This window comes from Schistocerca serialis, chromosome 3 (genome assembly GCF_023864345.2).
Source record: "Schistocerca serialis cubense isolate TAMUIC-IGC-003099 chromosome 3, iqSchSeri2.2, whole genome shotgun sequence".
Classification (NCBI taxonomy): domain Eukaryota; kingdom Metazoa; phylum Arthropoda; class Insecta; order Orthoptera; family Acrididae; genus Schistocerca; species Schistocerca serialis.
The window spans coordinates 439,716,804-439,742,547 of NC_064640.1; the positions used below are offsets into that span (position 1 = coordinate 439,716,804).

At 39.9% G+C, this 25,744-nt stretch overlaps 1 protein-coding gene across 1 annotated transcript in view; it reads left to right on the forward strand.

Annotated features, from left to right (window-relative positions):
* LOC126470911 (lisH domain-containing protein ARMC9-like) overlaps positions 1 to 25,744 on the forward strand; it is a 198,052-nt gene that overhangs the window by 56,001 nt on the left and 116,307 nt on the right. Inside the window, exons 8-10 of the mRNA XM_050098942.1 lie at positions 155 to 279; positions 788 to 970; positions 12,204 to 12,535. Coding sequence (XP_049954899.1) covers positions 155 to 279; positions 788 to 970; positions 12,204 to 12,535 — 640 coding nt within the window. The remainder of the gene's footprint in view (positions 1 to 154; positions 280 to 787; positions 971 to 12,203; positions 12,536 to 25,744) is intronic.

A 25,744-nucleotide genomic window follows, 5' to 3' on the forward strand; every position in this document is an offset into this window, starting at 1 on the left:
GTGCGTGTATGTGTTTTTGTTGTCCTACTATCATGGTGCATAAATACAGGTATATGGCATGTGCAGATATCCGTCCATTTAATTTCTGAGATATGTACTATTTTATCATTTTTATTTTATGACTTCATAGATTAACTTTTGTTGTTGTGTTCAGGTGTGGCAGCTGAACTAACAGATGCTTTGGAAAAATCTGTGACTGGACAAGAGGTTGACTTAGAAATGACATTAACAAACTGCACAAAAATATATCCAGAACTTTTCAAGAATGATTTGAAAATTGTGAGTTAAATATTATTTGTGTCCCCAACTACTATACTGTAGTGTGTTTTAATACTTAAATGCTTGTTCAACAATGTAGCAAAAATTAGTGGTTACTTACTATGAAGAAGACACATTAAGTTGCAGACAGGCTTAATAAAAGACACTAACTTAAAGCTATCGATCACAGCCTTCGTCAGCTACAGAGAAACACACATCATTTATACACACAATCAAGTACACCCCCATGCACATGACTGCCAATTCTGGCAGTGTGGGTCAGAATGCTGAGCTGCCAGAGTTGGCGGTCATGTGTGTATGAGCTGTGCTTGCTTGTTTGTATGAATGGTGTGTGTTTCTCTTTTGTTGATGAAGGCTGTGGCTGAAAGCTTTATGTAAGTGTCTTTTAATTGTACCTGTCTGCAATTTAACATGTCTTCTTAATGGTAAGCAGCAATCTATTTTTTCATACTTTGTTGGTTATTCCTACCGGCAGTTTCTATTGTTTAAATGATTGTTTCAATTTCAGAGAAATCATCCATATTTGGAACCTGCACTTGGAGAAATACATAGACCTTTAGTTTCCCAAGGAAAAGAAATTTCTTTGTCAAATATTATGACACATTTTGAACTTGACTTCAAAAAAATAAAACACCATTTGACTTCGGGAAGTGTTAAAACCAAACTGCTGCTTTTACAAGCCCTTCGTTGGGTAAGAAAAGTTATATTTCCATTTTTGTGGATAATGGTTCTGATATAGCTTAACTTGTTTACATAAAAGTACTTTTTTTTTTCAGAAAACTCAGATGGCAAATATTACATATTAATTGTGATTTGTATTGCTGTTAAATCTGTGCATTTTTTATGGAGTTGATTTAAACCATGTCATTTTGTGGAATGGCTTAAATTTGTTTAACTGTGTGCAGGACCAACATGAACAGAGAGACAGAAGAGCTAATTTTTTAAAGAGCTAAATTTTTAAGCTGTCCATATAATAAGAAAACTCCTGTTGCAATCATGTAGGATTTGTAGATGATATATGTCAGTTCATTGACAGCACAGAAACTTTGTACAGAGAAGGTAATGGAATGTGAAATTTATATTCCATTGAAATGAGCCACAGAAAGCATCACTGTCAGATTGTAGTCATTATGTGTGCACAACCTATTCAACAAACATCAAAAATTTTCCCAATACCACACCTCTCCAGGTGCCATCCATCACTAACACTAAACTTTCAGCATCCATTAGATGAATTGTGTGACTGACAGCATTGAGATACACATTTTGCAATAACAACTACACTACCAACCATTAAAATTGCTACACCAAGAAGAAATGCAGATGATAAACAGGTATTCATTGGACAAATCTATTATACTAGAACTGACATGTGATTACATTTTCACGCAATTTGGGTGCATAGATCCTGAGAAATCAATACCCAGAACAACCACCTCTGGCCGTAATAACGGCCTTGATATGCCTGGGCATTGAGTCAAACAGAGCTTGGATGGCGTGTACAGGTACAGCTGCCCATGCAGCTTCAACACGATACCACAGTTCGTCAAGAGTAGTGACTAGTGTATTGTGATGAGCCAGTTGCTCGGACACCATTGACCAGACGTTTTCAATTGGTGAGAGATCTGGAGAATGTGCTGGCCAGGGCAGCAGTCGAACATTTTCTGTATCCAGAAAGGCCTGTACAGGACCTGCAACATGTGGTCGTGCACTATCCTGCTGATATGTAGGGTATCGCAGGGATCGAATGAAGAGTACAGCCACGGGTCGTAACACATCTGAAATGTAACGTCTACTGTTCAAAGTGCCATCAGTACGAACAAGAGGTGACCGAGACTTGTAACCAATGGCACCCCATACTATCACGCCAAGTGATACACCAGTGTGGTGATGACGAATACACGCTTCCAATGTGATGCAGCGTCAAGGGTAACCGCAGCCATGGTCTCCGAGCTGATAGTCGATGCTGCTGCAAATGTCATCGAACTGTTCGTGCAGATGGTTGTTATCTTGCAAATTCCCCCATCTGTTGACTCAGGGATCGAGACATAGCTGCACGATCCGTTACAGCCATGCGGATAAGATGCCTGTCATCTTGAGTGCTAGTGATACGAGGCCATTGGGATCCAGCACGGCGTTCCGTATTACCCTCCTGAATGCACCGATTCCATATTCTGCTAACAGTCATTGGATCTCGACCAACACGAGCAGCAATGTCACGATACGATAAACCACAATCGCGATAGGTTACAATCCGACCTTTATCAAAGTCGGAAACGTGATGGTACGCATTTCTCCTCCTTACACGAGGCATCACAACAACATTTCACCAGGCAATGCCGAACTGCTATTTGTGTATGAGAAATCAGTTGGAAACTTTCCTCATGTCAGCATGTTGTAGGTGTCACCGCCAGTGCCAACCTTGTGTGAATGCTCTGAAAGCTAATCATTTGCATATCACAGCATCTTCTTCCTGTCAGTTAAATTTCGCGTCTGTAGCACGTCATCTTCGTGGTGTAGCAATTTTAATGGCCAGTAGTGTATATTAACATGTTAAACTATGTACAATTTCTGAGAATGAATATCCACACAACTTGATAACAGAAGTGTTGATCCTTGTCAGTGCCTGACAGGTGCACATTAAGGCAAAGTACAAGGACATTGTTGTAGCATGGAACAGGGAGGATAGATACTGACACAGTCTCACAAGGCTGAGATCTCAACAGTCCACTGATGGGCAACAAGGCACCGTGATGGCATGCTCCCATGAAGCGATGAGCTCGTGGGCAGTCACATGCAGATCATACAAAGTGATGCCCTCAGGAGCGGCCAACAGAAGTGTAGCATTGTAAATGGCTCACGGTATGTGAATATATGACCCTACGGACCCAAGTAGGCAACTGCAACATTGTTTACCATGACTTGGACACCCCATAGTGGCATGGCTCACAGCACCAGACATTGTGCTGTCTCCAGGAGACTTGACAGTAAACAGCTTAGTGACTCTATTACCAAACATCCTCTAGGGTGATGCATGGGCCGTACCTGGCCTGCGAAGCATATCAATAAGTATGGTGGCCAAATATGCAGGGGCATTGCCCTGCATACACCTCACCCCTCACAACTTAAAAAGGGTTGGTGCAACCATCTCAGAGAAGTGCAGGCACCCAAGAGAGGAGACACATTAAAGGGGTCAGAGTGAATGTTGGTTAAACTTTTTGAACCAGAAGAGACACTTCCAAACTTTTGAAGTTAACAGAAGCTTTTATAAAACAGGTGCAAGAAGTTGAGGAGGCAGGGAGATGCACACGCCAAAATTTTGAGGACCTCTGCATTATAGGATGATGTTGACCCTCAACAGAAACACTAAAATAAAATAGTCCTTGACAATGTTAACTACATGTATAACAGAGGACAATTGCCAACTAATAAAGATGGTATTTCAGTTCCCTCCTCAACAATGTCTAAGGAACTCTTTTATTGTTGTCGTAAATATTTATGTGAGAAAAGACGGTCAACTGCCATCATGTCTGGACCTTGGAAGCCAAGCAACTCCTTTGTCACTGTCACTGTGGGTTCAGGATATCATTCCACCACAGTCCCTATAGGACGTAGCTATACAGAAGACTTTTCTGTACTAGCTCACCAAATAAGTGAATTCTTCCATCTTGAGAAAGTTTCTGGTGCTGCTGGGAGGTTTATCATCCTCATGGAGCTCCACACAAGGGCTCCCTCAACATCATCCAGTTCTTTTTTAATTATGCTTCTTTTCTCAACAGCAATTTGGATATAGAGTCATACTGTCCTTTCAGGTAGTATTTCAAGTGTAATTAATTTTTTAGTAGCTGTAAGTAGTGTAACAGCCATATTCAGGAGCCTTGTTCACTTCTCCTTATTTGTGCCTTCTTTTTCAATTTTCTGCTTTCCTTCCAGTCACTATGCATAATTTACAACCAGTGGTTAAGATTCTGTAGTAATGAGCGGAAGAAACTATTTAAATTTTGTGCCTAGGAAGCTGTCTTTGTTCTTTTAAGCCATGAGTGTGATTTTCTGTTTCTGTAAATTTTCTCAATAGTGTTTCATGAAAAGAAAGTCTTCTTCCCTCCAGAGATTCTCATTTGAGTTCATGAAGAATCTTTGTAATACTTGTGTGTTGATTGAACCTACCAGTAACAAATCTGAATTGCTTCAATGTCTTCTTTTAATCTCACATGCTGAGGATCCCAGACACTTGAGCAGTACTCAAGAATGGGATGCACTAGTGTTCTATATGTGGTTCCCTTTATAGATCAGCCATACTTTCCCAGAATTGACCCAACAAACCATTCACCTTCTTTGCTACCGATCTTATGTGCTCATTCCATTTCTGATCACTTTGCAACATTATACCTAGACTTTTAACAGATCTGACTGTGTCAGGTGTGTCAAGCAACACACCATTATACTGTGTTTGAACATTACTGGATTGTTTTTTCTACTTGTCTGCATTAACTTACGTTTTTCCACATTAAGAGTAAGCTGCCATTCATAACAACAAATAGAAATTCTATGTAAGTGACACTGTATTATCCCACAGCCATTCAATGACAATGCCTTCCTGTACACTACAACATCATCAGCAAACAGTCACAGGTTCCTTCTCACCCTATCCACTGTATCGTTTATCTATACACGGGGCAAGAGTGGTCATACACACTTCCTTGGGGCACTCCTGATGATTGCCTTGTCTCTGATGAATACTTGTCATCCAGGACAACATATTTGGTTCTGTAGCTCAAGAAGACTTCAAGCCATTCACATATCTGAGAAATGATATCATATGCTTGTACCTTCCTTAACAACCTGCAGTGGGACACTGTGTCAAACACTTTCTGCAAAACTAGGGATATGAAATCTGCCCGATGCCTTTCATTCATGGTTTACAGGGTGTTGTGCAAGAAAAGGGCAAGCTGAGTTACACTTGAACAGTGCTTTTTAAATCCATGCTTATTTGTGGACAGAAGCTCTTCTGTTATAAGGAAATTTTGGTCCATAATTTTGTGGGCCCATTCTTTTATCTTCCTGTGTACAAAAGTCACTGTTCTTTTGTAATAAATGCAAGCCAGGTAAGGGCCAATGCCAAAGTGTACACCCTTTAAAATCGAATTTGGGATTCCATCTGGATCTGGTGACTTTCGTTTTCAACTCTTTCACTAGTTTCTCAGGGCCAGAGATGCCTGTTTCCATGTCCTCAATACAAGAAATCATTTGACAGCCAAATGATGGTATGTTTGTATGATCCTCCTGCATGTATGATTTTTTAAACACAAAATTTGGAACTTCAGCTTTCTGTTCATTACTGGTTGATGAGTGACTGAATAGAACCCTTCAACCAGTTTAGTGATTTTATGTAGGACCACAACTTTCGCAGGTTTTCACAAAGATGGGTTGCTAAGGATTACGGTGGAAGTTGTATGCTTCACATATCAATCTTTTTAGAGATACATGAATTTCTACTAACTTTTGCCTATAGACTTTTCCACACTTTTTATGAAACAAGAGTGCAATAATCTCCATTTCCTCAGTATTTTCCAAATTTTGTTATTAAACCGCAATGGATCTTTTCCATCCTCACTCTGATCAGATGGCACATACTTTGCCAGAGTTCAATATACAGTCAGTTTAAACTTTGCCCATAATTTATCTACATCCATCACATTGGAAATACACAATGCCCGTTCATTGTGTAAGTAAGATGCTAACAACTGGTTAGCTGCTATTTCCAGCATAAAGACTCTCCTAGCCTTCTTGATGGATTTATTAACTTTAGTAACCATCATCGCTATGATGATATAGTGATCTAACCCATGTCTTTATTCTGACAGTGTCAATAATATCAGCCCTGTTTGTAGCTACAAGGTCTAAAATATTTTCACTGTGTGTGAATTGCCAAACTAGCTGCTCAAGACAGTTTTCAGAAAATGTGCTTAGATGTACGACACAAGACAGACTGTCCACACCATGTGCCATGAACACATAGATGTCCAGTCTATACTCAACAGGACAAAGTCAGTTTCTTGGCCTAATAAGCTTACCTGGTTACTATACCTGACGAATCTGAAGACAGTGTCACTCAGAGTGTTCTGTATTTTACAGTGTGGCAGTTAGAAGACACATGGAGCTGTTAGCACTGTCTGTTCCAGTTTTATAGAGCCTTTGTATGATCCTGACTTTTATTATCACAAGTGGCATATGCATGTGCTCAGTCAGTCTGCTTGAAGAGCTGTGATGCAGTTTACTATGATGGAATGAGGGTGGCATAGTGGGCATTTAGGGTCAACTACATCCAGAGTCTCTGTACTGAGGCTGGAAAGCTGCCAGTTTGAAAATGCAGCAACTCTTCATAGTAGAAGAAGCTTATAAAATTCATTCTGTACTGTAAATCCCTGTACACCACAACAATTGCCTACCCATTTCTACATCTACATGATTACTCTGCAATTCACATTTAAGTGCTTGGCAGAGGGTTCATCGAACCACGATCATACTATCTCTCTGCCATTCCACTCCCGAACAGCGCGTGGGAAAAACGAACACCTAAACCTTTCTGTTCGAGCTCTGATTTCTCTTATTTTATTTTGATGATCATTCCTACCTATGTAGGTTGGGCTCAACAAAATATTTTCGCATTCGGAAGAGAAAGTTGGTGACTGAAATTTCGTAAATAGATCTCGCCACGACGAAAAACGTCTTTGCTTTAATGACTTCCATCCCAACTTGCGTGTCATATCTGCCACACTCTCTCCCCTATTACGTGATAATACAAAATGAGCTGCCCTTTTTCTCACCCTTTCAATGTCCTCCGTCAATCCCACCTGGTAAGGATCCCACACCGCGCAGCAATATTCTAACAGAGGATGAACGAGTGTAGTGTAAGCTGTCTCTTTAGTGGACTTGTTGCATCTTCTAAGTATCCTACCAATGAAATGCAACCTTTGGCTCGCCTTCCCCACAATTATTGTCTATGTGGTCTTTCCAACTGAAGTTGTTCGTAATTTTTACACCCAGGTGCTTAGTTGAATTGACAGCCATGAGAATTGTACTATTTATCGAGTAATCGAATTCCAACGGATTTCTTTTGGAACTCATGTGGATCACCTGACACTTTTCGTTATTTAGCGTCAACTGCCACCTGCCACACCATACAGCAATCTTTTCTAAATCGCTTTGCAACTGATATTGGTCTTCGGATGACCTTACTAGACGGTAAATTACAGCATCATCTGCGAGCAACCTAAGAGAACTGCTCAGATTGTCACCCAGGTCATTTATGTAGATCAGGAACAGCAGAGGTCCCGGGATGCTTCCCTGGGGAACACCTGATATCACTTCAGTTTTACTTGGTGATTTGCCGTCTATTACTATGAACTGCGACCTTCCTGACAGGAAATCACGAATCCAGTCGCACAACTGAGACGAAACCCCGTAGGCCCGCAGCTTGATTAGAAGTCGCTTGTGAGGAACGGTATCAAAAGCTTTCCAGAAATCTAGAAATACAGAATCAACTTGAGATCCCCTGTTGATAGCGGCCATTACTTCGTGCGAATAAAGAGCTAGCTGCGTTGCACAAGAACAATGTTTTCTGAAGCCATACTGATTACATATCAATATATTGTTCCCTTCGAGGTGATTCATAATGTTTGAATACAGCATATGCTCCAAAACCATACTGCAAACCGACGTCAATGACATAGGTCTGTAGTTTGATGGATTACTTCTACTACCCTTCTTAAACACTGGTGCGACCTGTGTAATTTTCCAATCTGTAGGTACAGATCTATCGGTGAGCGAGTGGTTGTATATTATTACTAAGTAGGGAGCTATTGTATCAGCGTAATCTGAAAGGAACCTAATCGGTATACAATCTGGACCTGAAGACTTGCCTGTATCAAGCGATTTGAGTTGCTTCACAACCCCTAAGGTATCTACTTCTAAGAAACTCATGCTAGCAGCTGTTCGTGTTTCAAATTCTGGAATATTCCATTCATCTTCCCTGGTGAAGGAATTTCGGAAAACTGCGTTCAATAACTCTGCTTTAGCGGCACAATCGTCAGTAACAGTGCCATCAGCAGTGCGCAGTGAAGGTATTGACTGCGCCTTGCCGCTTGTGTACTTTACATACGACCAGAATTTCTTCGGATTTTCTACCAAATTTCGAGACAATGTTTCGCTGTGGAACCTATTAAAGGCATCTCGCAACCATGGGTCACTAAGGGGATTAAAGTATCTTGTGAAACGAAAAGGAAAATGTATCTTTTGGCAAGAACAAGTAGAGAAGCTGCAGTAGTTGCGCACTACAAAAATTGCTCAAAATTACTAGGAAAGGTTATTAAAAAATCAAGAAACATGCACATAATGTCAGAAATCAGTATGTCTGACAACAGTTAAGGGAATATGGCATATAGTGAAGCAAGAGACAGGACAACCAACCACAGAAGAGGATAACATTACTATTGAATTGAATGGAAGGCTTACAAATGACAAGTCACGGGCAACAAATGTATTTAATAGTCATTTCTTAAACATAGTAGAAAACATAGGGACCAACAGTTCAAAAGAAAGCTCGCAGCAATATATTAAATGTTTAATGTTACTTCTGATTAGATTATGCAGAAAGCTATTTTCAAATAATGATATGAATTTATCATGGAATGGATTAAATTTTATATTGGCATTTGGTTCTTTATACATTTCATTCCAGGTTATTTCTTGTAAACTACTCTTAAAAATATTTGCCCTGTAGTCATTAATGATTCTAACTGACTGCCACCTAGGTGTATCCACACTTTAAGGTGCTATGTCATTTATTCTGACTAACTGTGCATCATGATCAGAGAGAGCATTTGTTACTAGGTAAACAGTTATTTTCATGCTTTGTGCCTCATCAAAGAAAACATTATCAATTAGGGACCTACTGTCTTTATCCACCCGTGTTGGAAAGTTAACTACTGAGAGCAAATTGTAGGATCCAAATAAGGTTTCCAGGTCATTTTTCTTATCAGAATCCTTTAGAAAATTGACATTGAACTCACCACAGACTATTAACTGCTTGCTGATGCCTGACAGACAGCACAGTAAGGAATCTATCAACTTAACAATGCCTTCTACTTCATTCACACTAGCTTCAGTTGCACATTCAGATCAAATATGACATCTGAGCACTACACCAATCTCTCCCAGTTTAGTTAGAACATGAGTAAACCTTCTTAAATATGGAACCCTGTCATATTCTCTTCAAGCAGCAGCTGTGTTTGCATTACAAAACCAATACATGAATACCATATCAGCATACTTGTAATTTGTAAATATGTGGGATATACTTAAACAATGCAGAACAATTAGCCAACAAATCATTCAAAATTCAGTTTCATAAAATTAAGGCCAGCTTTACAAACCTGGTCAGAGAGCTGTGCCTGTTAAAGTGCCACTTCCGGGACAGAGCGGTTCACCAGCCCAGCATCAAATCTGCCTGGTGGATTCATGATGAGGGCTGGTGGACCAACCAGCCTAGATATGGTTTCTAGATGATTTCCCACTAAGTGAGTACTAGGCTGGCACCCAAGTCCAACCTCAGTTACTTGATTTTGCAAACATTTTGAAAAATTACTGCTTACTTCCGCATGAATGATACCACAGACAGATAGCTGCGACACACACCTTCCGTCCCAGAAGGTAACAAGGTGGCAACAAGAAAAGAAGATTGAGCCACCTCCTTAAATTAACCATACAAAATCTGTAAATAATAGTGGCAACCCTGTAACGATGTGGGACAAATGCTCAAGAAGAATAAGAAGTACAATTTTACAAATTGAACATAAAGTCAGAAATTATGATAAGTAAATTAGCCCAGAGCTACTGAAATGGAAACTTCTTTCTGTAACCAGCTGTATCTGTGTAATCAATAAAAATTGGATGCATGCTATGTGGACTGTGTTGTAAGTCTGTCTCTTCAACAACATGGATTTTACTAAGCACAACTTACATACAATTAAATCACAGAACATAACCGCACTTGACTTCTCTGGAAATACACAAAACAAATGACTGCTAGAGGTGAATACTTCATGGTCAATATTGTACTTTGGATGCTTGTTGAAAAATTCACAAGTAATTGTCAGTTCGACTGCAAAACAACCTACAAATTTGGTCTCATGTTCGGGTGTAAACGCACTCAAAAACTCATCCCATACAGGTACAGAAACCAGCCACTGGTTTTGAATGTGTAGCTTGTTACTGATGGTGCCATTTTACTGGTATACATTTACAGGCAAGGCAAACAGTTGGCACAAAGGAATAATGTTTTCATTTTTGCTTCAGCCATTCTTTGATAACTTTCTGATCCAGGCTCTAAGTTTTCCATGAATGGATTATATTGTATGTACTTTCTACAAGTAAGCAGATAAATATACTAAACCACATAAAATTTATATGAGAATAAATTGTACAGATTTTATGAGCTAAAAAATGCACTACTTTACTCACTTGATTGATAGACTGCTCAGTTGATGCGGAAGAATGAGGTACTAGTGTAGGCTACATATCTTTGTATTCCCCTGTCTACAATTTTAGACATGCTTTTGGTATTTGATGTGGTTAACTGGTTGTATACAACTGAACATGGCATGTCAGTTGTTTCATACACTGAGAAGACAAAAGTCATGGGATAACAATATGCACATATGCAGGTTATGGTAATATCACATACACAATGGATAAAAGGGCAGTGCATTGGCAGAACTGTCATTTGTACTCAGTTGATTTGTGTGAAAAGGTGTCTGACACGGTTATGGCCACACAACAGAAATTAGCAGACTTTGAACGTGGAACGTTAGTTAGAGCGAGACACATGGGACATTCCATTTTGGAAATCATAAGGAAATTCAATATTCCAAGATCCACAGCGTCAAGAGTGTTCCAAGAACACTGAATTTTAGGCATTACCCCTCACCATGGACAACACAGTGGGTGGTGGCCTTCACTTGATGACCAAGAGCAGTGGCATTTGTGTAGAGTTTTCCGTGGTAATGGAAAAGCAGCAATGCATGAAATAAATGCAGAACTCAATGTGGGATGTATGACAAATGTATCCATTAGGACAGTGTGGTGTAATTTGGTGTTAATGGGCTATGGCAGTAGATGACCGATAAGAATATCTTTGCTAACAGCTTGACATCGCCTGTAGCACCTCTCCTGGGCTTGTAACCACATTGGTTGTACATGGATGACTGGAAAAATGTGCATGGTCAAATGAGTCCTGATTTCAGTTGGTAAGAGCTGGTGGTAGGGTTCGAATATGGTGCAGACCCCATGAAGTCACGAATGCAAGTTGTCAACAAGGCACTGTACCAGCTGGTGGTACTCCGTAAAGGCATGGGCTCTGTTTACTTGGAGTGGACTGGCTCATCTGGTCCAACTGAATTGGTCATTGACTGGAAATGGTTATGTTCAGCTATTTGGAGACCATTTGCAGCCATTCATGGACTTAATGTCCCCAAACAACAAAGGAAGTTTTATGGATGACAGTGCATCATGTCACCGGGCCACAGTTGTTTGTGATTGATTTGAAGAACATTCTGGACCCTGAGCAAATGATTTGGCCACCCAGACTGCCCAGCATGAATCCCACCAATCATTTATGGGACATACTCAAGAGTCATTTCATGCGCAAAATCCTGCATTGGAAACGCTTTCCCCATTATGGATGGCTGTAGTGGTAGCGTGGATCAGTGTTGAGTTGCTGCACTATTCTGGGCAGAAGAAGGCCTGGCATTATATTAGGTGGTATCCCATGACTTTTGTCGCCTCAGTGTATGTCATATTGTTTCATAAAAGTAGTAGTTTCTTTCTCCATTGTAATATCCCTAATATTGTTTTCATTTCATTAGCGTATCACACAAAATTCTCTTGAGGAACGTGAAGCAGCACTGGGAGCATATTCTCGACATGATGTTCTCTCTTTGCGACTGAATCGGTGTCAGCTACTGGCAACACAGCTTATACCGACAGACGTAGCTACACCACATCCACTTCAGCAGGCAGCTGCAAGATTACTAAATACTTTGGCATCACTTCATACAGGAAGGGATTATCTCTGTTCAGCTGGACGCCCTCTTATTGATACTGTGATTGAATGTATCTCGGGTCACAATCCAGCAGTTAATGTTGATACTGTCACAACAGACATGCTGCTAGCTGCATTGCAAAAGCTGTCACTCAGGTAATATATGAACCTCATATCATAGTACTTTTCTATTTGTTTGGCAGTTTTAGAAACAAAAAATTGTCTAATGTTACTGGCTCTGATTATTATTGATGTTATTGTTTTAGTGTTGTTTGCTACTTCCACTCTGTTTGGTTGTAATCCACATGGGAATTCACAATGTACATAAGCTATTTCTCTATTATGTGTGTGTAGCATGATTACCAACACATTGCCTATTATTTTGTTTTCAGGTGCTCAGCATCCCTTTTGTGGTAAGAATCATGATAGGCAAATAACTCATGTATGAAGTGCTGATGGAAGTAATGTTTTGGAATCTTAGGGTCTCCAGTGTCCCATTTATAAAAGTGTAAATTTGTCATTGCTTACTGAGCAGATGCACATTCCAGCTGCTTTTATCTTCTTCCTTCTCCAACAGGTCCTTTATTTTTATTTAATAGGGAAAATTGATGTTAGCAGGTGTACATCTATTGAGTGGGGCAATGAAATGGGCAATTTGGTAACCCTGGAAATAGTGTGTTATGTAAGAAATCAGGAAATGGCAGTGGTGCCATTTGGACAACAAACCTTTGCCATTGATCCTGATACTGATGCTAGGTCAAGATGCCATCATGGACTGGTGAACAATTACATGGTCACGAAGCATGTATTTCATGATTTCATGCACATTACACTCTAGTACATCATACCCTAGTTCTTTTGGCACATTCTATCAAAGTGTGGGAACAAAACTTTGAGGAAATGGGTGACATGGTGCAAAAGAGGGGTTGGACTGCAAAATCCTAGTGCACACCAGAGAATGTTGCAGGAGTGGAAGAAGCTTTCAGCCAAAGTCATAGGCATTCTGCATGCAAGCATGCACTGCAACTAGACATATTGAATTGATGTGTACAGGTAATATTGCACAAGGAACTGCAATATCTCCTATACAAAATCCAGAGAATGGGAAAACTGAATGCAGGTGACCTCCCAAAGAGACTAAGCTTTTAGTAGAAATTTTTGGAGCTCACGAATGACAATCCTGGCCTTTGTGACAATCTGATCATGAACAATGAGACCAATTTTTATGTCAAGCTTTGTTAACAAGCAAAACTTTAGATACTGCTCACATGAAAATCTTGAAATGCTTCACAAAATGCCAATTCACAGTCAGAAAGTGGTAGTGTAGTGTGGCATTCCCTGGTGTGTGAGGTCTCCTGACCTTCCAGCATGTGATTTCTTCCACTTGGGGGTCATTTGAAATTTCAGATCTTCCAGTGCAATGTACCACACACCATCCAGGAACTGAAGGCTTAAATTCAGAAGCAAGTTAATCATTTTCAAGTGATGGGCATTTTAAATTGCAAGCAAGCCTTGTAAATTAATGTTTTACTTCTTTTCTATTGATGTGAATAAATTTGTGTCACTGGTGGAGGTTTCAAAATCACCTGTTTCACTGCTGCACCTGTTACATGTGTATTCTGCAAACCACTGTGAAAGGCATGATGGAGGGTACTTCTAATTGTACTATGTACTAGGAGTCCTTCCATTTCTTTCACATATGGAATGCAAGAAGACTGATTACTTAAGTGTCTCTGTGGAGGCTGTAATTAGTCTGATGCTGTCTTTGTCATTCCTACCAGAGCAATGTATAATTGGTTGTAGTATATTCCTAGATTCCTCACTTAATAGTGCTATCTCAAAATTTTTAAGTACATTAGAACCCCTATTTAACGTTTTTCTCGGGACCAGAATGTTTTAACCTTAAATGGGGGTTTACCTTAAATCGAGGTTTCAATATAAAGCAAAACTTTTCCAGAACTCTTTGCCTGTATTGACATGACTTGCACCAACACACATAATTTACACAATAACAACAATAAAACAAGGAGATACTTACCCTGCACACTATAGTGTAATTACAACTTTTTTTGTAGCACTAATACAGTAGTCAAAGATCGTAGTTTCCAGCACACTACAAAATTAAAACTTCCACAAAATACTTGTACAATTACAGTAATATAATAAATTGAGCTACTTTTCCTGTATACAACACACATTTACACAACTTTCACAGTGCCTCATTTTTTGAAATACCTGTAATCAAAAATGGTAGTCTGCTTTTTAGCACTGTTGGATTTTAGGTTCAAAATGTCCATCTCCAACTGATTTCTACATCTACATCTACATCTACATCTATACTCCGCGAGCCACCTTACGGTGTGTGGCGGAGGGTACTTATTGTACCACTATCTGATCCCCCCTTCCCTGTTCCATTCACGAATTGTGCGTGGGAAGAACGACTGCTTGTAAGTCTCCGTATTTGCTCTAATTTCTCGGATCTTTTCGTTGTGATCATTACGCGAGATATATGTGGGCGGTAGTAATATGTTGCCCATCTCTTCCCGGAATGTGCTCTCTCGTAATTTCGATAATAAACCTCTCCGTATTGCGTAACGCCTTTCTTGAAGTGTCCGCCACTGGAGCTTGTTCAGAATCTCCGTAACGCTCTCGCGCTGACTAAATGTCCCCATGACGAATCGCGCTGCTTTTCGCTGGATCATGTCTATCTCTTCTATTAATCCAACCTGGTAAGGGTCCCATACTGATGAGCAATACTCAAGAATCGGACGAACAAGCGTTTTGTAAGCTACTTCTTTCGTCGATGAGTCACATTTTCTTAGAATTCTTCCTATGAATCTCAACCTGGCGCCTGCTTTTCCCACTATTTGTTTTATGTGATCATTCCACTTCAGATCGCTCCGGATAGTAACTCCTAAGTATTTTACGGTCGTTACCGCTTCCAATGATTTACCACCTATGGCATAATCGTACTGGAATGGATTTCTGCCCCTATGTATGCGCATTATATTACATTTATCTACGTTTAGGGAAAGCTGCCAGCTGTCGCACCATGCATTAATCCTCTGCAGGTCCTCCTGGAGTACGTACGAGTCTTCTGATGTTGCTACTTTCTTGTAGACAACCGTGTCATCTGCAAATAGCCTCACGGAGCTACCGATGTTGTCAACTAAGTCATTTATGTATATTGTAAACAATAAAGGTCCTATCACGCTTCCCTGCGGTACTCCCGAAATTACCTCTACATCTGCAGATTTTGAACCATTAAGAATGACATGTTGTGTTCTTTCTTCTAGGAAATCCTGAATCCAATCACAAACCTGGTCCGATATTCCGTAAGCTCGTATTTTTTTCACTAAACGTAAGTGCGGAACCGTATCAAATGCCTTCCTGAAGTCCAGGAATACGGCATCAATCTGCTCGCCAGTGTCTACGGCACTGTGAATTTCTTGGGCAAATAGGGCGAGCTGAGTTTCACATGATCTCTGTTTGCGGAATCCATGTTGGTTATGATGAAGGAGATTTGTATTATCTAAGAACGTCATAATACGAGAACACAAAACATGTTCCATTATTCTACAACAGATTGACGTAAGCGAAATAGGCCTATAATTATTCGCATCTGATTTATGACCCTTCTTGAAAATGGGAACGACCTGCGCTTTCTTCCAGTCGCTAGGTACTTTACGTTCTTCCAGCGATCTACGATAAATTGCTGATAGAAAGGGGGCAAGTTCTTTAGCATAATCACTGTAGAATCTTAAGGGTATCTCGTCTGGTCCGGATGCTTTTCCGCTACTAAGTGATAGCAGTTGTTTTTCAATTCCGATATCGTTTATTTCAATATTTTCCATTTTGGCGTCCGTGCGACGGCTGAAGTCAGGGACCGTGTTACGATTTTCCGCAGTGAAACAGTTTCGGAACACTGAATTCAGTATTTCTGCCTTTCTTCGGTCGTCCTCTGTTTCGGTGCCATCGTGGTCAACGAGTGACTGAATAGGGGATTTAGATCCGCTTACCGATTTTGCATATGACCAAAACTTTTTAGGGTTCTTGTTTAGATTGTTTGCCAATGTTTTATGTTCGAATTCGTTGAATGCTTCTCTCATTGCTCTCTTTACGCTCTTTTTCGCTTCGTTCAGCTTTTCCTTATCAGCTATGATTCGACTACTCTTAAACCTATGATGAAGCTTTCTTTGTTTCCGTAGTACCTTTCGTACATGATTGTTATACCACGGTGGATCTTTCCCCTCGCTTTGGACCTTAGTCGGTACGAACTTATCTAAGGCGTACTGGACGATGTTTCGGTCTACTCGTATAACAGGGCTGTCCACTTTAAATGCTGTTACAAATCTCCGGACAATGTCTATGCTGGCAATATCTTCACTAAATGACGGTGTTTGCATTTCTTCATCCATAACATCATCGTCTTCTTCGATATCTTCATCATTCTGCTTTACTTCATCTTCGCAGATTTCCTCAACATCTCAGATGCATGTAGTGATGGCATCATCACCACAAGCCACAAATCCATCAAAAGTGATGGGTAAATTGTTAGATACCCTCACCCAATGATGCATGTCCACTACTGCTTCGTCACCGTCTTTGTCGTGAGTGCTCATTTCATTAAATACAGCCTTATGAAAGCAATTTGAGATGGTTTCCTTAGTTACCATTTTCCAAGCTCCTATGAGCATATGCGTTCCTTGCAGGATGTTCAATTTAAGCACTTCATTCCTATCAATAAAGGCAAGTGCCTTAAGGACAAGAGCTTTCCGATACTTGCTTTTCAGGCTATGAATAATCCCTAGATCCATGGGCTGGAGTGTGCTAGTGCAATTTGCATGAAAGAAATGCACTTTCACGTACCACAGAAATCCTAAGTCTGTTGGATGAGCAGGACACTTGTCCATAAAGAGAACAACCTTCCTGTTTCTAGCACCCATTTGTGCATCAAAAGCTTGTAAGAACTTTTTGAACAAGTCTGCCGTCATCCAAGCACTTTTGTTGCTATAATACTTACATGGCAGCATAGCACTGTTCTTAAAGCAATGTGGTTTGTGGAACTTCCCAGTTACTATGGGATCCAGCTTGTCACTGCCATCTGCATTGCTGCATAAGAGAACAGTAATTCTCTGCTTGCTCATTCTTCCTCCATGGCATGCTTCTCCTTTAACACTTAAGGTTTTAGAGGGCATGAGTAGGTAAAACAGGCCTGTTTCATACACATTCTGAGATTCAAAACCTTCCAAGAGGGGTGGCAGCACCTCTTCTTTTCAGTGTTCAACACTTTCATCACTAACTGCAGCACCCTCTAAGCTTTGAATTCTGTTTGCCCAAGTTTCCCTGATATCGTAGATGCTTTCATTTTTATCAGTGCCCCATCGATTGGTAAACTTTCAGCATATGCTCCATTGAACCACTCCATTAGCTTCTATTTCATTTCTTCGTACGGCGACTTTTCACCATTTTTTCTCTGCTTTGCTTTTGAAACACACTGTGTTTCTTGATCCAGAATCTTTTACTTATTCTTCAATATTCCTGACAATGAAGACAGTGCAAGTCCCAGGTGTCGAGTCATTTCACTTACGGGTCAAAATGTCCATCTCTTCTTTCCACTTACCAAATCAAGTTCACTTTCTCCATGACAACTTGGCCGCTTGCAAGCGTGCAAAGCAGCATGAGTGTTAGCACGCTGTACATTGTTAGTCTTCGGCCACGGTCGGCTAAGTTCGAGCTTGCTCATGCATGTAGTGAGGAATTGATATGGAAGATGATCGATCATGTCCAATATAAATGCTGGAGTTCATAGGTTCTTAAAGCCTGTATTACGTGATGCTTGCATTTGGTGGCAAAGCCTATGGAAGTTCAGAAAAATCCTGCTAGAAGCCACTGCAAGTACTGTAATTACCATATTTAGCCGATTGCAAGCCAACCTCGAATGCAAGCCACACCCCAGAAATGAGACTCAGAAAAAAAACAACAACAAATTAATAAATAAATTTTATCCCGATTTCAAGCCGCACTTAAAAGTGAAAGATATGGCTCATCTTATGATGGATAGAGTATTAAGTGGCCCTACCTCTCAGGGATTTGGGACTCTTAAAGTTACAATTACATCACAAAACACTGACAACAGTGAAAATTCACGATATCTATCGAAATACTGTTCAGTATTCCGGATCTACAAGCACATGAGCTGTGAGCAGTGACGTCGCAGGTGAGCTCGCTGCACTGCATACTGGAACACAGTTGTGATTTTTCATGTTTTATTATTAACGCTAGCTACTCCTTGTCACTACTTTTGTTCAAAGCATCATCCTCTGTGCCATCAAGTGCATTAGAAATACAGTATTTTTTAAATGCGTGATGAACAGTTTCACTTGGGAGACATTTCCAAGATTGACTAATGCACATGCACGCTTGAGACAAGCTTGCACACTTAACATGTCCTGTGGGCATTAATTGCCTATCTTCTTTCATTAGGCACTGTGTATACATATTTTCTTCTTGTTTATAAAAGGTTTGTCTAAACAAACATCTAACAGATGCAGAATGTACGTCGTCCATTCTGGAATCACAACTAAGTCAGTTTTACCCTCTACTCATTTTTTTTTTCTTTTTTTTTCTTCACAGCTGGTGTACAGTGACCTGTGTACGAATCTAACACAAGCGTACGTGTCAAAACTAGCAAGGTACCAGGATGACGTTGCCAGACTGGTCTGACCCACTCTAAAACCATGTCCTCCGTGAACGAGCCAATTTCGTTAGCACATACAATAACATCTTTAGGAAACACTTCGGACTTCAGTAAAGTCTTCCGTGTGAAATAGATGGTGGCAATTTATGGACATTGGCTGTACAAGCTTGCAAGAATTTCCGGTGCGCAGTTTGATGATGTCACACTGAAATGCGACAAGTTTTTCCTTGTATTTTTCAAGCCCAATTGCGGCTCCCTTTAAAATCCTGGATTTTTAATTGCTATGAATATTTGAAAAATTGCTAAATTCGCCCATGATAAAAAATACCTTAACTTTCGTTACTTGAAACTAACGCAATGGCTTCTGTGGTGGCTTCTAGTGACAAAAAACAGCAATAAAGGCCACAAGTGCTTACGGTGGCAACTAGAGGCATTATCGGAATTTCTTAGGCTTTGCACCTGAATGCAAACCACAGGTGGTTTTTTGGATTCCGAGAACTGGAAGAAAAGTGCAACTTGCATTTGGGCTGCAAATGTCACTATTGTATTGTTTTCAATATTTAATATTCCTAACACTAAATGCAGGTTTTGTCGTAATGCAAATTATGTTAAATTGAATATAAAATTGCATTGCACTTGTGGAATAATTTTTGGAACTTGAAACTTCTTTCATTAAATGGGGGTTTACGCTAAATCAAGGTCATGTAAAATCGGGGTTATACCGTAGTCTTTCATGGGATAGTTGAAGTCTGTCTTCAAGCTCAGCCAGTTCATGTTCTTCAGCACTTCCATGATTCTCTTCAGTGGTTCAAACAAACTTGTGACTATTTATTCTACCTTTGTTTGTATACTATCAACATTTTGTGTTAGTCTTATTTGGTATGGATTCCACCCACTTCTAGAAAGAGTCACACGAGTGTTTTGTAAGAAATCTCCTTTGCAGACAGACTGAATTTTCCCAGGATCCTACAAGTGGACCAAAGTCTGTTGTCTGCTTTACACATGACTGAGCCTATGCAGGCATTACATTTCATATCCCTACAAATAGTAACATCTAGGTATTTGTATGATTTGACTGAATCCTATTGTAACTCACTGGTACTGTACTTATAGGATACTATATTTCTTCATTTTAGTAGGTACTCAGTTTTAAATTTCTGAATATTTAAAGCAAGTTACCAATCTTTTTGCAACACTTTGATATCCTGTCAAGATTCAGCGAATATTTGTGCAGAGATTTTCAGATTGTACTTCAGTATAAATAACTGCATCATCTGCATAAAGCCTGGGGTTACTGTTAATATTGTCTGTAAGGTCGTAACTACACAACATGAACAGCAAGGGTCCCAATATAATTCCCTGGGGTGTACCTGAAGTTACTTCTGCTTCTGTTGATGGCTCTCTCTTGTATCTGACAATGATTAAAATTCCACACTATTGATATGGGTCTGAGATACTGTGGGTGATAAGTAGACACAGTTAATTGTGGCTCCACAGATGGTAACACCCAAACATACATTGGGCACACCCTCTGGCAAAGTCTATACAGGGCTATTACAAATGATTGAAGCGATTTCATAAATTAATTGTAGCTCCATTCATTGACATATGGTCACGACACACTACAGATACCTAGAAAAACTCATAAAGTTTTGTTCGGTTGAAGCCGCACTTCAGGTTTCTGCCGCCAGAGCGCTCGAGAGCGCAGTGAGACAAAATGGCGACAGGAGCCGAGAAAGCGTATGTCGTGCTTGAAATGCACTCACATCAGTCAGTCATAACAGTGCAACGACACTTCAGGACGAAGTTCAACAAAGATCCACCAACTGCTAACTCCATTTGGCGATGGTATGCACAGTTTAAAGCTTCTGGATGCCTCTGTAAGGGGAAATCAACGGGTCGGCCTGCAGTGAGCGAAGAAACGGTTGAACGCGTGCGGGCAAGTTTCACGTGCAGCCCGCTGAAGTCGACGAATAAAGCAAGCAGGGAGCTAAATGTACCACAGCCGATGGTTTGGAAAATCTTACGGAAAAGGCTAAAGCAGAAGCCTCACCGTTTACAATTGCTACAAGCCCTGACACCTGATGACAAAGTCAAATGCTTTGAATTTTTGGCGCGGTTGCAACAGCTCATGGAAGAGGATGCGTTCAGTGTGAATCTTGTTTTCAGGGATGAATTAGCATTTTTTCTTAATGGTGAAGTGAACAGACACAATGTGCGACTCTGGGCAGTAGAGAATCCTCACGCATTTGTGCAGCAAATTCGCAATTCACCAAAAGTTAACGTGTTTCGTGCAATCTCACGGTTTAAAGTTTACGGCCCCTTTTTCTTCTGCGAAAAAAACGTTACAGGACACATGTATCTGGACATGCTGGAAAATTGGCTCATGCCACAACTGGAGACAGACAGCGCCGACTTCATCTTTCAACAGGATGGTGCTCCACCACACTTCCATCATGATGTTCGACATTTCTTAAACAGGAGATTGGAAAACCGATGGATCGGTCGTGGTGAAGATCATGATCAGCAATTCATGTCATGGCCTCCACGCTCTCCCGACTTAACCCCATGCGATTTCTTTCTGTGGGGTTATGTGAAAGATTCAGTGTTTAAACCTCCTCTACCAAGAAACATGCCAGAACTCCGAGCTCGCATCAACGATGCTTTCGAACTCATTCATGGGAACATGCTGCGCCGAGTGTGGGAGGAACTTGATTATCGGCTTGATGTCTGCCGAATCACTAAAGGGGCACATATCGAACATTTGTGAATGCCCAAAAAAACTTTGAGTTTTTGTATGTGTGTGCAAAGCATTGTGAAAATATCTCAAATAATAAAGTTATTGTAGAGCTGTGAAATCGCTTCAATCATTTGTAATAACCCTGTACTTCAATTTTTGCATGCAGTCACATACTGTCATATGCTTGTTATCACTTGAAGCCTTTAGACCATGCCATTTGATACAGTGTCTGATTGATCTTGTTTGCTTATAACAACCTTGTAGTCTTTGGGCCTCTTTCTAGCCAGCCATTCACTGCATTAACTTTGTTGTTACCATCCACTCGGAACTGTTATTTGCTCCGCCTGGTACTCTGTCACTGTGTGCTAAGGCTACTGATCTTTTGCTGCCTATGCTGAGTAGGGTATTAAACTTTCCATCCAAAATACTTCATTACATTAGAGCTCAGAATATGTTCTAAGATTCTACAACAAATATATGTCAATAATATTATTGAATTGTGGCTGTGTGTATCACTTCTCTACTATTCTTTTATATGGGTGTGATCTATGCTTTGTCCTAGTTTAAGCTGACCTTTGTGCTTTGGTAATCATTATTGCTTCAAGAACATCATTGTCACTGATACCATTTTCAATCTTGGTGGATCTGTGTTTCTTGTCTACACTTATCACAACCATTTGTTATAAGGCTACCTACTTATTGAGGTGTTACATTGGTTGAGACACTGACTTTATGCAAGAAAAATGGGATTCAAATTCCTCCCCAACCATCCAGGAATAAGTTTTTTTTATTTCTGTGTTTACAAAGAGTGTTTATGGGATCATTCATCTACATATTTAATGCTTTCTTCCTTATGCACTCAGTTAGCAGGCCAGTACTAAGAAAAGAAGGGAAAACTTAAGGTGGAAGGAATATATGGACCTATACATAGGAAACAAAATTGAAGACAATACTTTGAAAAGGGTAGTAGATGCGAGGAGATTGGAGCTATGATGCAGTGAAGAATAATTTGACAGAGCACTGAAAGATGTAAATCGAAATGAACACTTGGAGTAGATGACATTCCATTGTTATGGGTTCCACACACATCTGGAATGAGTCACATAAGTGTTTTGTAAGCAATCTCCTTTGTAGATGGATTGAATGTCCCCAGTAACTTACCAATGAACCAAAATCTGCCACTGCATTACATATGACTGAGCCAATGCAATCAGGGTTACAAGGGGGTAACGCTGTTCCTTGAGAAAACATGTCATAATGAAACCAATCCACCTGGAATGCAAGATACATGAGATAGATGAAATATTGTGAAGATTTCAAGAAGACTGTATTAATTCAAATTTCAAAGAAAGTAGGTGCTGATGGATGTGAAATTACAGAATAAATAGGTTAGTAAGTCATGGTTCAAAATATTATCACAAATTATTTACAGAAGAATGGAATCACTGGTCAAAGTTGGCCTCAGGAAGGTTAGTTTGGATTCTGGAGAAATGTAGGAACACGTGAGTCAGTACTACCTTACGACTTATCTCAGAAAATAGATTGAAGGAAGGCAAATCTATGGTTATAGCATTTGTAGATTTAGTGAAAGTTTTTGTTGATGTTGAATGGACTACACTCTCTGAAATTCTGAAGATAGCAGCACTAAAGACCACGGGAAAAAAGTTATCTATGACTTGTACAGAACCACACAGTGGTTATAAGACTTGAAGTACATGAAAGGAAGGCAGTAGTTGAGAAAGGAATTAGGCAGGGTTGTTGCATATCCACAGTGTTATTCATTCTCTATGCTGAACAGTTACTCACAATGCTATTCATTCTGTACACTGAACAATTACTAAAGGAAAAGATCAGTTGGAAAAATTAGCAGTGTCTTGCAAAGAGGTTGTAAAATGAATATCAGTAAGGGCAATGGAGTGAACTTGAGTTATATTGGGCAATGCTGAGGGCATTGGGTTAGGAAATGAGATGCTGAAAGTAGCAGATCAGTTTTGCTATTTCGGCAGTAAAATAACCGATGGTGACCAAAGTAGAGAGTACATACAAGGGATAGTAGTCACGGTTTAATCATCACTTTGGAAAAAAAGATGAGTAATTAATTTTTTGTTTGTATGCAAGTACGCATCTGCTGTTCTGCTACACACTGAAAATCCCTCCGCTGTACTGTAGCACACCATTAGAGGAGCCAAAACAAAATGGCACAGCTCATTGATAAAGTGGAATATTTTGCAGAAATTTGTTTTATCCACCTGAAGGGCACAATGCTGCAGCAATCCATGCTGAGTTTGTAGTGGTGTATGGGAATGATGCACCATCATATGACACTGGTTAGATGGCACAGATGATTCCAGTGTGCCTAAACAAGTCTGAATGAAGAAGAACAAGGTGGCTGACCATCTCTCTTTTAAGAACAGGGAACTGCATGAGAAGGAGAGTGCCTGATGCTCAAAGACAAGTGTATTACAATTGAGGCAATAGTGAAAAAAAGTTGAATTCAGTGTTTGATCAGTTTCAACATCTTGTATGACATTTTGAAAATGACAAATTTTCAACTGCTGGGTACTGTGACTTCTCACATCTGCCCAAAAAGTCAGCAAGAGAAATGTTACAGTTGTGTCAGACCAATCCTGATAACTTCTTTAACAACCTAATCACCATGTATGAGTGCTGGGTGTGTCACTAACCTCAGGGCAAAGGAGCAAACCAAGCAGTGGAAATGTGGACCCATCACCCCAGGAAAAACACGATAATCTAGCCATCATTGGGCAAGGTGGTGATGCGTCTTTCTTCGGACTACCATGTTGTGGTGCTAACAGATTATGATCATAAATGGCCAACCAACACAGGTGATTACTACTGAAATCTCGTGATGTTATTATGGTTGACTGTCAAGATGATGCATCTTTGGAAGTTCTTCAAGGGGGAATTTTTGTTCCTTGGCAATGTCTCACCTCATCTTCCACAGGGCACAGTCACACATGGTGTTTCTTTGGTCACAGCCTTTTTGGAGAAATAAATGATTGGTTCTTTACATTGGATCTATCATATAGATTACATAAAATGATAAATTCTTGTTTTGACAGTACACTACAACCTTCTTGTTTGACAACCTTCTACATGACTGTCAGTTTGTTTGATGAGTTCCATACCAGACTATCATTGTGTAACATTTTTGAGTGCCTGATCACCATACTGTATATCTTTTTGTAGATTTCAAAATAGGCATCAAATTCTTGAGAAACTTTATATCTTGTTATAGCATTACTGCAGAAATCTGTTTTCTTTTTTTCCTTTTTTTTTCATTAGAAATTTTGATGCCTCTTGCCATCCATTTTTTTTGTTCTTAACATCTAATATTTTGCTTTGAGGAGGGAAAGTTCAATTAAAATAGTAAAGGAAGATATTTGGAAACACACGTACATTCTAACATTCTATCAACATTTTTCTGAATGTTTTCTTAGTTTGGCTCATCTAGAAGAAAATTTAGATATCTCAGTATTATCTTTAAAAATGCTCTTTTTTTATTTGCTTTATTTGGAACTATTACAGCTTTTTCTATGTTTGTGCATAGTATCTCTGGGTGATCACGTCATTCTGGAAAGCACAATAGATCTATACAGGTAGACTTTTATCCTTGGGGGCCATGGCATCCACCAGGAGGACAATGCAATATGTCACACAAATTGTGGTGTACATGCGTGGTTTGAAGCACACCGTGATGAGTTTACCATATGCCACTGGTCACCAAACACCCAGAAACCTAATGCAACTGGCCATGTTACCATGGCCCCACATATGTCAGTGCCTTCAAGAATCTCATTGACACACTTCCTGCATGCCTCACAGTGGTCCATATAGCAAAAGGAGGTTATTCAGGCTATTGACAGGTGGTCACATTAATGTGACTGGACAGTGTATTTCTTCA